This window comes from Pomacea canaliculata, linkage group LG10, assembly GCF_003073045.1.
Source record: "Pomacea canaliculata isolate SZHN2017 linkage group LG10, ASM307304v1, whole genome shotgun sequence".
In the NCBI taxonomy this organism is placed as follows: domain Eukaryota; kingdom Metazoa; phylum Mollusca; class Gastropoda; order Architaenioglossa; family Ampullariidae; genus Pomacea; species Pomacea canaliculata.
Genome location: NC_037599.1, coordinates 14635513 through 14648305, shown reverse-complemented (window position 1 = coordinate 14648305; position 12793 = coordinate 14635513). Strand labels below are relative to the sequence as shown.

At 40.2% G+C, this 12793-nt stretch overlaps 2 protein-coding genes across 6 annotated transcripts in view; one reads left to right on the top strand and one right to left on the bottom strand.

Moving 5' to 3' along the window:
* Window positions 1–6650, top strand: part of LOC112573349 (coiled-coil and C2 domain-containing protein 2A-like) — a 139807-nt gene extending 133157 nt beyond the window's left edge. For both annotated transcript variants that reach the window (XM_025253630.1, XM_025253631.1), the window contains exons 41-42: window positions 4906–4981; window positions 6176–6650. In XM_025253630.1, coding sequence (XP_025109415.1) covers window positions 4906–4981; window positions 6176–6364 — 265 coding nt within the window. In that variant the 3' untranslated portion in view covers window positions 6365–6650. The remainder of the gene's footprint in view (window positions 1–4905; window positions 4982–6175) is intronic.
* Window positions 6651–9240: 2590 nt separating this feature from the next.
* Window positions 9241–12793, bottom strand: part of LOC112574608 (zinc transporter 7-like) — a 40419-nt gene continuing 36866 nt past the window's right edge. For all 4 annotated transcript variants that reach the window (XM_025255805.1, XM_025255807.1, XM_025255808.1 and 1 more), the window contains exon 11: window positions 9241–12777. In XM_025255805.1, coding sequence (XP_025111590.1) covers window positions 12730–12777 — 48 coding nt within the window. In that variant the 3' untranslated portion in view covers window positions 9241–12729. The remainder of the gene's footprint in view (window positions 12778–12793) is intronic.

Below are 12793 nucleotides of genomic sequence, written 5' to 3'. Positions count from 1 at the left end.
TTTGTCAAGTATTCAGCGTCAAGTACACAGTGACGTGGTGTAAGCAGAAATGGGAGGAAAAGCTTTAGCCATTTAGAGTTGCCTTTACCAAGTGAATACCAGATGTGTTGAAAAGGTCACTATTGTATTATCAAGTAGTGCAATACGCGATCAAAAAGAACAATCATAACAGCAAAAAGACCGCAGGAGAACATGTATTTAAAATTAAAATTTAGAATTGAAATTATTGAAACTTCATTTTAATATTACTCTAAAATCTAATTTTACTAGTGGGGCTTTTTTGGAAGCCACAACATCCTGTCATTGGGCTGTTTGCCCACCACCACCCTTTTCTCCCTTTCAAATACAAAAGAGGCCTCAGAGCTAACAATAAGCAACCAAGGAAGAGACACCAACCTACCTTGGCATCAAACTATACAATAGGCTTACATGAGGTTAGGCTTACATCCAGGAGATATAGAGATACTGGTCACAAGATGACTGTCACTGATGATGAATGTCTCTGGAACAATGTAGGGAGCCACAAGCACCATTCTGAAACAGATCTACGCAGGCTGCCTAGTGATAAGAGTACAGCTTTGCCACCTGGGCTACAGCAGGCAAGAGCAACACAAGCCAGCTGGATAAAGTGCAAAATGCAGGCATGCAAATCATCACAGATGGACTAAAGACAACACCCCTCCACTTACTGGAGACCACCACAGGACTCACTTCCCTTCACCAAAGATGAGAAGAGAAGCTCCTGATCCAACACAAGAAGCTACAAAGGTTTCCCTCATATTCTGCCTACCAAAAGTTACAAGAGGCCATTTAGCACAGACTAAAGAGGAGCAACTTCAAACATTTGACAAAAAAACTGCCAAGTAATCACAGTGACATAATTGCAAAGACACCAGAAAAACAAGAGCCCTCCAGGATGCTGTGCAGTGGGATACTCAGCTCCAAGACCTATGCTATTGTACAGAAGTTCCAGGGATAATTACCTTAAAAGATTAATTAAACTCCCTTTTCATGTCATTCACCCTGGAAATGCTGCATCAGAGTTGCAAGGACAGTGGACAAGCAAACAACCAACCATCAGACGATCTGATATTTGGTCTGAAATGCCACCAACAGATCATCATCTGCCGGCGCACTCAACACTCCCAACTGCATGCACACTTGTAGCACCTGGGGCTAAACATCCTGGATAAATATATCAAGATGTGCCATATTATGTATAAAGCTATGAAAGCAGCAAAGGCTACACCACAGTTTGGAGAGAAGACCTTTATATTCAAGCTATCAAGTAAGTAGAGCATTCCATCATACATTCCACAACTTTAGAAAGGCAGCTTGTACAAGCAATAGGTCAGTATGAGTTAGGATCTGAAGTAAACTTTCCAGGTTTAGGAATGGGTACCATGACCATATCCTGCCATGAGGATAGAAAACAAGTGAGAAAGTGAGGACTTATAAGAGAGATAAGTAACTGCTATGAGATGTTGTCTAAACTAGGTGCAGAAAATTATGAATTCTTTTAAATTCAGAGAGTTGTACACTTGAGAGTTGCCTGAACAACTTGTGTTTCACTCAAGCAATGAAACCAGTGTTAGAGGGAGTTGGTGGCACATTGACTCAAAGCATCTATCACCACAACAGTGAGAGCTGGATGTCATGGGGTTGGGACCATATCTCAACACCACATGTCTCACTGAATATGACACCTGGTTTGAACATTGCACACTGTGTCATGTATGATGCTTTCAAGGAAGAGGGCTGCTAAAAAGTTGGAATCTTCACAAAGTGCCTTAATGACTTGCAATGTATATTCTCGTCCTTTATGTTGAAATATAACCAAAATCTTCATTGTTACAACAGATAGTTTGTTGACTTGCTATTCAGTTTGACAAATGGTGAAATATCGATGACTGCTTTTTATGTTTTAATAAGGTCATGGGAAGGAAACCCTAGTTGATGTTATACAGGCTGAGTGTTCATTTACAATGGAAGTACCTGACAACTGATGAATACATAAGGATATTTCCTATTCTCAGATTTAAGAATTGTCAATTAAAGAAATCAAATCTTATAAATATAAATAAAGCAGCATTTGGTGGTCAATTAACAGGCTTCTCATATTGTCAGCCCCTATCAAATTTGACAGGTATATTTGTTTTGATTCTTGTAATGCACTAGGCTATATTTGGTAGGTTTACATTGCTCCAGAGCATGCTTACGAAATTTAAGATGCCTTTCTTCAAGGATGAGGAAGATTTAGAGGCGTACTTCTTACTTCGAGAGGGGTGCCAGAATGCAGAAGTGGATGGAGTAAGGACACATGGGCGGCGAGACTTGGCAATTTACTGAAAGGAAAAGAGGAATGTGTATGTGAGCCTCTGCGACGAAGACGCCAGCAACTATGATAGGCTGAAGAGCGTGCTACTCGTCAGCTTTCAGCTCACAGCAGATACCTACAGGAGGAAGTTCCGATCAGCCAAAACTGAGAGTGCCGAGACGTTCCAGCATGTGGCGCGTACGAGAACATACCTGGCCAGGTGGCAGCCTAGCAGGTAAACCGTCCACATTCGAGGGCTTGCAGGATCTTTTCCTTCTAGAGCAGGGATGCCCAACCTACGGCCCGCGACGCGGTGCCATCCGGCCCGCGAAACTTCTGCCCACAGTGCAGGAAATCGGCATGTTAGTAATAAAAAAAAAAAACCGAAAAAAAAACCCGAAAAAAAAGGGAAGAAGAAGTATTTATCCCCACGTAGGGGCTTTTCCCAATCTTTATTTCGATGGACGAACATTTCGATTCAGTGCTCGATCCGACTTGGTGTCTCGATCTACGATGAGGCCGGACATTCAGAAGTTGGTTTCGGGAAAACAACTTCGAATATCCCATTAATTACTACATAATTAATGGTCAGGTCAGGTCAGGTCAGTCCCATGCCCGGTCCGGGCGTAGGGGGGACCGTCCGGCAGCAGCAACAGACAGAATTTTCCACCCGGTCCTGTCTTGAGCAATTAATGGTATTAATTAATTAATGGTAAGTACAACTTAATAATAAAAAATGGTATCTGCTCTATTTTTTTTTTCTTTTTTGTATTTTTGCGGTGAAGTGGCCCGCGACACGGCTGTCCGAAATGGATATGGCCCGCGACACGGCTGTCCGAAATGGATATGGCCCGCAGGCCGAAAAAGGTTGAGCATCCCTGTTCTAGAGGAATTGCTCGATAGCCTGTCTGTAGAGATGGCCACATTCGTCTGAATTGAAGAAGCGGCGACGCTAGCACAGCAATTTGCCGAGGCAAGGCACTCGGCTAAGCAGCACGCCGCACCCCAGCAACAGATGGGGACTGGCAGCCCGAGGGAGAAGGCAGTGCCCACTCAGGCTGCTGGCCAGGGTCGGGGGAAACTGGAATGCTATCGTTGCGGCCAAGAGGGTCACATGAGGAGGGACTGTCCATAGTGGAAGGCTACTGGAGTGCCGACAGTAAAGGAAGCCACCATACGGACGATCAACACCATCGATGAAGGGATACTAGCACTGTGTACAGGATGCACCAAAAGTGTGAAGACGACCAGTTTCAGAAAGGCCGTTCGAATGAACAACCGCTGGGCCACTGCGCTACGAGACACGGGGGCAGAAATGCTGTGCATCCGGAGTGACCTCATCCCTAACACATGCCTCACGGGCCGTAACCGGCGAATACGCTACGCAAACTCAGGGTCGACGTACGCCCCGTTGGCCTTAGTCCACTTGGAATCCCCCTATTATCATGGGAAAGCGGAGGCGACGCTCATTCCCAGGCTTGTGACATCGGTAACACACGCAGGACAGAGCTGGGCGAAGAGACGCCAGGCATGTGCGCACCGGTGCAGACCATGGCTCAGCTGGCGGAAGAACGTAGGATAGAAGTGCCAATTAAGGGTGCAGTTACTGCATGTGGGCCCAGAGGAGATGCAGGAAAAGGACGACACTTTACAACGCGTCCGCCTCCTGGCGAGCGACGGGCAGGTGACATCGCAGCGAGGCACTGGGAGAGTTTCGTTCCTGCATAAGAAAGGACTGTTATGGCGAGTCTACACAGAAAGGAAGGGGGCGGAACACAAACAGTTGGTTGTCCCCCAGCCTTTGTGTTACGTGTGGCCCACGACTCGCCCATGGCGAGACATCTGGGGGCAAGGAAGACGCGGGACAGAATGTGGTGTGTTTTATTGGCTGGGCATGTGTATAGATGTCCGGCGCTATTGTTTGTCTTGCGACACGTGTCAGCGCACAATGCCCAAGGGGAGCGTAAGAAAAGTGTCATAAGGCAGGATGGCCATCGTCAATCAGCCGTTCAAGAATGTGGTAGTCGACCTTATAGGGCCGATCCACCCCACTTCTAACAAGGGTAACCGTCCTGGTTATAGTTGATTTTGCCTCCCGCAGTCCCGCTACCCCGAAGCTGTTCCGCTGAAGAAGATCGACAGTGTTCATGTGGCCAACGCGCTATAGGAGATGTTGACCAGAGTAGGAATTCCAGATGAAATCCTCACAGACAATGGAACCTAATTCACTGGCGATGTCATGAAGCAGGTGCATGAGCTGTTAGCCGTCAAGGGGGGGGGGGGCGACAGCTCCCTACTATGCTGAGGCAAATGGCCTGGTTATACAGCGCACGATCAGGGGGCCGATGCAGATCCTGAGACAAGTGTGGACGAAAGAATCTACCTTTCCCGGCAACGCGGAGTACGTGATGAACTTGCGGAACAAGATGGAGACTATGTGGGAGCTGGCACATCAGAACCGGCGAAAGGCGGCGCGGCGCTATGCCGAATATTTTAACACCAAAGCACATGTAGTATGTGTGTGGTTTTAACAGTTATACAAAAACAAAAAAAGCAAATGAAAGCTGAGCATATTTAAATTTCTACAGATTAGAAGAAAATTGCGGACAAGCCATAGACCACCAGGAGCTTGGAGAGTTGGAAGAATCATTCAAAACATACAAGGTACACAAGTTTCTTGTGTAATATTTATTTAGGATCATGTTTTCTGGCATTGCATGTACACTAGGAAAACAAGCTGTGGACTGCTTCACCACTAAGTTAAAGATTGATTTTTTTTTAACTAGATGCTGACAAACTACCGTGTCTTTAACCCATTTATGCAGAACTTGTTTTCTGATCATGTGGTAAAAATGTCACTGAAAATGTGAACAGTTAAAACAGGTCCTCAGACCACGAGGACAACTCAGATGAAAATGCCATTCAGTGTTTACTGTGCTTACGATATAGTTATGATAAATGCTCTATATGCCTAGGTACATTCTAGCTCACTGTTAGGGAGACATTTTCGTGGTTTAAAACAGTGGTTCTTAACCTTTTTTGAGGTACCGAACCCACAAGTTTCATATGCACATTCACCGAACCCAGCAGGGCTTCTGCTTACGCAAAAAAATGCGTACAGTACGCATTAAAAGTTCGGAGGACCCCTTCAATTTTCGTAAATGGGGTCCCAGGGGACCCCTTCAAATTTGGGCGAAGAACAGATACAAAGTTGGGTAAGTGTAGTGTCTGACATCGTAGCCCAATCTAGCGTTGTCGTCTGCCACAAAGTGAGAGTTACTTCCCTTGCACTGAGTTTTTTTCCCTTACCAGGAAGAATTCCATTAACCTATTTGCAAGATGTCGTTGACAGCATAGTTAAAATCATCGTCTCAGAAACGGAAAGAAAGTGAGCACCCCAAGTACAGTGAGCATAAGCTCAGCACAGATGCTTGCTCACACTTCATGGCACAGAAATCTCGCCGTTTCTGACAAGACATTACAGTGCTTTGTGTGTCTGAAAGGCAGTTGAACAAAGTAGTTGATTTGTTGGGTTTTTTTCTAGCTTTGTAATGGGACCCCTTAGAGCTAGCCTGGGACCCCTTAGAAATCTGAAGAAGGGGTCCCTGGGACCCCAAAGAATTTAGCCTTAGCAGAAGCCCTGTGAACCCTTCTTTAGTGTCATCACTTATTGACCAAACCCTTCTTTAGTATCATCACGAATTGCTCCACCGAACCCCTGAGACCGACTCACCGAACCCCTAGGGTTCGATCGAACCCCGGTTAAGAACCACTGGTTTAAAAGCTAGTGTACGGCCATTTTATTTTTATGGTAAGTCTCAAAGAAAGAAATTTCACTATCAAAATTATATTTTTCAGGTATCCGGATTTCCGCTCAATGTTCCTTTTGTGGATCTCAATAGCATTGTTGAAGCTGTCTATTCCACGGGTGTCCACAGTCAGGAGACAAGTAATACTGAGTTTGCTCTTGCTGTCTATGTCCATGGCTACTCAAATTCTGTTCTTTCAGTATGGATATATGTAGCTTCTCTCAACAGGAGCAGATGAATTGTAACACCAGAAAAAGGAATTTTTTTGGTACATCATAAATCATGAACGTTTTGGAAAAAGTCAAAGAAGAATTTCTGTGCATGAATTGAGATTGGTTTTCAGACATTCGAACAGTTGCTGAATATATTGAAGCAGAAATAATCAAGATTGCCCATAATCAGGGTTGTCCATGGGACATATTTTCTATCCCATCCCATCCCATGGCAATTTATGCCTGTCCCATCCCGTCCCATGGGATGTTTCCCATGGGATTCCCATGGTATTAACAATCCTATGGACAACACTGAAAACCACTTTTCGGCTTTTGTTCTATAATTCCTGCTACTTCACATACAATAGATGATTCAGAGGAAAGATTTAAATCCTTGATGAATGAAATAACAGTAAATTTATTTTGCAATATCAAGTATCGACTACCATGGGAAATACAAATGTGTGCTGTCCCATCCCATGGGACGTTTCCCATGGGATTCCCATGGGATTCCCATTCCTATGGACAACACTGCCCATAATTACTGCTAGTGTTCATCACGATCAAATTTTTAACGACCATTGCAAGATCAACTTGTCTTGGAAGCTGAAATCAAATGAAACATGAAAGGTGGGAGGAAGCTGTACTGCATTCTGTCAATTCAGGAATTCAATTCAGTTATAATTTTATTTCTGTGCTGAATGCTTTTACACATTTGAACTCTATCATTATAAATGTTTACTACAGACTTTGAACTTCTCTAGAAATGTGAGGATACAAAAAGTTTTATGAAGTACTCTTCTAAATGACTACAGCAGATAAGTTACACAATTTTAGAAAAAAAGTAGTTTTGAAAACGTGTTGCATTTGTGTGACCATAAGACTTCATCTTGATTTATGAAATCTGCATGAAAGAGGCTATCAATCCATATCTTAAAAAAAACCCAAAAAACTATATATATACATATACAGTGATATGAACCAAAATTGAAACACTTTCTTCTTGTACAACATCCCATCAACAAAATATTTTTTATTGTATTTGCATCATTCCTATAAATTTGTTACATTATGACATCTGGAATTTTGCCTTTTGGTTTAATAAAGTTGTATTGTATCTGGTGTAAATGAATTTCCTATAAATTTATATTATTTTTACCTTTCCTTCAGATTTTTTATACAGTATTCTTTTTTTTCGAAATTGGTAGTTCTGGATCATTCTGTGTTTAAATATAAAAATTCATCCAATTTTACATTTCTACATTTGTCACATCTTTTCATGATTTTACCGACAGCTTTCTCCAGCCTAAAACTCATTTGTCAAAAACTCATTTGTACACTGAAATGTACAGTTCCCAATCAAGTGTGTGAAGCCCTCCTCTAACTTTCTTGTAGAAATTGAAAATAAAAGTGCTTCCACCTTCAGATGACTTTGCATTATAGGGGAGATAATTATTTTGCTTATGAAAATTCTCAAAATTCAATTCCAAATTGAACAAATATAGCATAGTTTTTACTACTTACCTGCCCATTCAGAATATTAAAATTAAAAAGTATTTTACTACTTGGAAATGAAATGATCACAGAAAAATGACTTGAAGACACTGTACAAGATAAACAAACAGTGAAACAACGGGTTTAAGAACAGTGATGTGCCAGTGAAAGTTATCGAGGGAGAGGCAGAAAAACTACAGCGCTGTAGGGAGCATTTTGAGTCAGTTCTGAACATACCAGATCCACCTGAGTGTGCAGACACCCAGCCAGCAGCTACAGACCTTGACATCTGCACAGATGGAGATTCGAGCCCGACTGGCGAAAGCCAGCCACGCCTTCGCCTCACTCAGGAGCACATGAAAGACAACAAACATCAGTAAGAAGATCAAGCTGAGAATCTTCCAGTCAACTGTGATCAGCACCCTCCTTTACGGATCCGAATCATGGAAGATGACCAAATCCATCTGTAAGAGACTTGACGTCTTCCAAAACAGATGCCTCAGGCGTCTACTTAACATCTTTTGGCCAAATACCATCACCAACGAAGAACTCCACCGAAGAACTGAAACCGAGTCCATCACCACGCAGGTTCAACGAAGGTGTTGGCAATGGATTGGACATCTGCTTCGACAAAAGACAGCAGACCTCTCCAGAGTCGCCCTGTGATGGACTCCAGACGGCCGAAGAAAAAGAGGCCGCCCAAAGGAAACTTGGAGGCGAACAGTGGAAAGGGAGATGAATGAAAGGGCTGGACATGGGGTCATCTACAGCGGGTTTCAGCCGATCGACATCAGTGGCGGACTCTGGTCAAGGTCTTATGTGCAACCTGATGCACGAAGAGGACAACAACAACAACAACAGTGTCATTGATGGTTCCAATTCCTTGCTTGCTCATGACATGCTCCCTGCAGGTGTTGTCACTTCTCACAAGCTGGTTGTCAACCTCCAATGTCAAATTTTGGGTATTGTTTATCTCTTTCATGATCTCACACTTACATTTTAAAATCTCAATAAACTTTTGCTCTTTTCATCTCCCCCCACCCACCCAACAAAGAAAAAGAAAACAATTCTTATTCATCAGTGCGTTCCACATTCTGACATTCAACCTTTGTGGTACAGCCCTCCTCTAACTTTCTCTGTTATGCTACGAACGTTTGAAAATTTCTTTGATCGTTAGCCATCACATATTTGATAAAACAATGTAGGGCACTGTTTGTAGAAATTCAGCCAATTTCAAATTTGAAAGAATATTAATTGAAAAACAGCAATTAATCCCACAGACTGTTGCCTATTTACTGTGAATACAGTATGCTGACAGTTTTTTGGTGAAGTTATGACAGTTAACAACCAAAAGCAAAAATTTTTATAACTAGACAGACTGGTTAAAAGTAATCTATGAACACAGTCAAATGTTTTCACCCAAACCTTTTATTTCCTATTACATTTCAATACTGTTTATTTCCAACAACTGCAAAAGCCATCACCAGTAAAAGCTGCAGCACAGCAGAATGACTGTTACAGCAGCAAAAGAAAAAAGACAAGTACATTCAGAATTATCTGGCACAGCCTTTCAGTGAAATCCACATAAACTCTGCACTACAAAATTTGCAACATCCATGTCTTCTGAAAAGTATACTTAAAAACGAAGGAAAAAACTGAAAAGTTCTCACATTAAGTACAAACTGTCCATTGACTTGGTTAAAGGCACTATCTTCAAATTAAACAATAGATCTTAAACAGAAATAAAGACTTTATAAACATAGCTTTTTTTAGAAATAATTCTAAAGATGGTCCAGAGATATTTTTCCCCCAGCAGTGCAATGATCCCTATAGTCTCAGAAAATTATAATTCATTATCAGCATATCTTAGACTTTGGTCTCACAAATCTCAGTAGTTGTCTGGATAATAAGCAGCTCTCATTTTTTTCGCATTTCACAATCTCACCATATTTTTCCAGTAAGTATTAAATATACTAAATCTATAAGTTAAATCATTAAATTCATCAGCCAATGTTTTAAACTGCTTAAATGTATACAAGGAGTTCTTGTTTTGTTTTCTAAAATGGAAATTGATTGAAATTGTAAACTTTACATCAAATGTGGTGGATGAATCATGGAATCAAAATCTTTCATGAAAATGAATGGAGCAAAAGAGTATTCTACTTTAGCTGTAGTCCGATAATAGAGAAATAAATTCATTAAAATATGAGTTAACCTAACCCCAACCTAAACCCTGTTCTTGTCAAGGGTATCCTGATCCTTAGAAAACAATGTAAGATACAATCTGGACTGACAGAAAAGAGTAAGCAAGGACAATATTATTTTTCTTTGAACATGATCACAAGAATGATGGCAATAAAGCTACAAAAAAACAGAAATGACCAGGTATAATAAGTGAACTATGATAAAAGCTATTGGTTAAATTATTAAATGCAATGCAGTTTTAAACAATTTTTGGCACCTGATTTATCAGACTTGTGATCAGAATGATTGAATATCCTCCTGTCAACAAAAAAGATATTCATGAACTCATGAACATTCAACATACTATTCATACTGAAACGTTATACCCTCCACCTGTCCCTACCAACCAGCATAAAATTTTTAAAAAGGCAATATGTCAGCTATGCAAAATGTCAAATGAAAGCTGCTGTTTGAAAATGTGTTAAAATATCAACTTTATTGTATTGCATTTCAAGAATTGTAGAAATTTTTAACACTAATTTTCATTTCTTGAGATTCTCGTATTTATATTTTATGGTGTGTTCACTTCTTAATTTCAGTCTTTCCTATATAACAGTGATCAGCTTTTTTAATGTACTTAAAAGTAGTGATTTTATGCATTTTTAGTGATAGCATACATATTACTACTGAGAGACAATGTATCAGTCAGACAAAGTGTCAGAAGACAATGTATCAACAGAAACCTAACAGGTTTTGAATAAAGCTTTAAATAACATTACCCACAATAATGTAGCCACCTGAAGAGTATAATCTAAACTGTTCTACTTGTGACATATAAAAAAATGCTTTTAATTGGCATAGGCCATAACAAAAATTATGTCCTCAATTTTTATAAGTTATAAAAACACAATGCATAAGTTATAAATTCACATTATTACCTATTTGGTGCTTTCAACGATAAGGATGTATGAGCAAAACCAGTTAAATTGTTCTTTGGCAACATTTCATTAAGTCAAATGTACAATTCCTCTTGGCATCACATTCACTTTAGGTTCTGGAATCTCAAAATTACAGTTAGTATACTCTCTCTCTTGTAAGATCATTGTGAGATCTTTACATTCAGATCAGATTCCTTAAGTTTATTTTCTATTTATCTATTCAAAAAACCCCAATGCTAGCTATTAACAAAACATCAAAAGAAAAAAGTCCTTAATGAAAGAAACAATTGGAGCCAACTACTTTATGGTTAGGATAATAGGGGCAAACACTAGACTGGCAACAAAACTACTACCACATGCTTTTGCTACAAATAACTCACATGTCAATTACAGACATTGACATTTATGCACTCCGGTGCAGTAGGGTAGTCCAGTTCTGCAACGTTTAGTGCCTGTCCCCAACACAGTAAGGGTTGACTGCCCTGGGTTTAGCTCTCATTTCAGGCACACTGTTCTTTCTCTGCAAGTGCATCTGTTTACAGGACTGGTTGCCTTGATGTGGCATAGCCTTAGTTGCTGGCTGCGTAAAACACAAATTCCCCCCCAACACACACACACTTCCTGTGCAGCAGTTATTTTGAAATGTTTCTCATGTTTGACGACAAAACCTCACAAATTTAGGTCCATATATAAATGTTGAATATTATTTTTCTAATTTTAAGCACAGATTTGAAACTAGGGGCAAGAGATGTGTATTATAAATGTATTATTAACTTTAGTTCCTGTCTGTGAAGAATTTCTTAATTTTGCAAAGTACTACATTTATTAACTTCCCAACAGTTTCTTAAGGTATTGCTTGATCAAATGCTACATCAAAATAAAGGTCTTTAATTGGGAAAGATTAAAAGATTAACAAAGTAAAACAAAAAATTAACGTCAAAACTGTTGGTAGCTTAGTAAAAGTGTAAAGCCATCATCAGTTAAAAAGAAAGTTGTGAAACAATTTTATTTTTTAAAGGAAAACATGGAATATAATTTAATTTCTAATGTCACTGAAGTCTGCAGCCAATGCAAGAGCTGCAACCATGTATAATGAAGTGTTGTCCAATCAGCAAGCTGATGTTTGTGACATCACGAGAAATGAGGCCTTCAGTCTTGACCTCTTTCCCAAACCCAGGTGAGAACAACAATTTTAAAGTCACGATCAGAGCAAAGAGCCAAATATAGGAAATGAGTATCTTTTAATGAATTAAACATATTAATTTGAAAATAACTTTGCACTTGGTTGGTTGCTCGTGCTTAATGTCATGTCAGCATCATAGGTGAAATCACAGCAGGAAATGGCCCTATTAAAAATATATTTTGTACTAGCATTTAAAAGTGAAACTGATGACTGTTGTAAGATATAATTAACATCTAGCATACCATGCAACATAATTGGTTACAATAAAAAACAGATGTGCCATAATTGGATAGTCAGACCATTTTACCTCCCATGAGCTAAACAGAAAACTTGGAGCTGACATGCTAATGTGGAAAGCTAGGTATGAAGTGATTGTTCTTAGTGGAACTGTGAGATTTTAAAACTGTTACCTTCCCCTGGTGGTCCCTCAGAAGATCTAAACCTAGTATTTGACTAGATGGAAGATTATTTCCTATGATGATGTGCCACACAAAGTGAGCCTCTATAATAGTACAGACATACTTTTCATTCTGTAGGCACTGTCAGTTTGTCCAATCTTTAAAGGAAGAATTATCGCCAGCACCAGCATCTTTTACATTGGAGCATAGTCTATTTGGACATACAGCTGTCGAACACCAACCTGTTGACACAAAGTA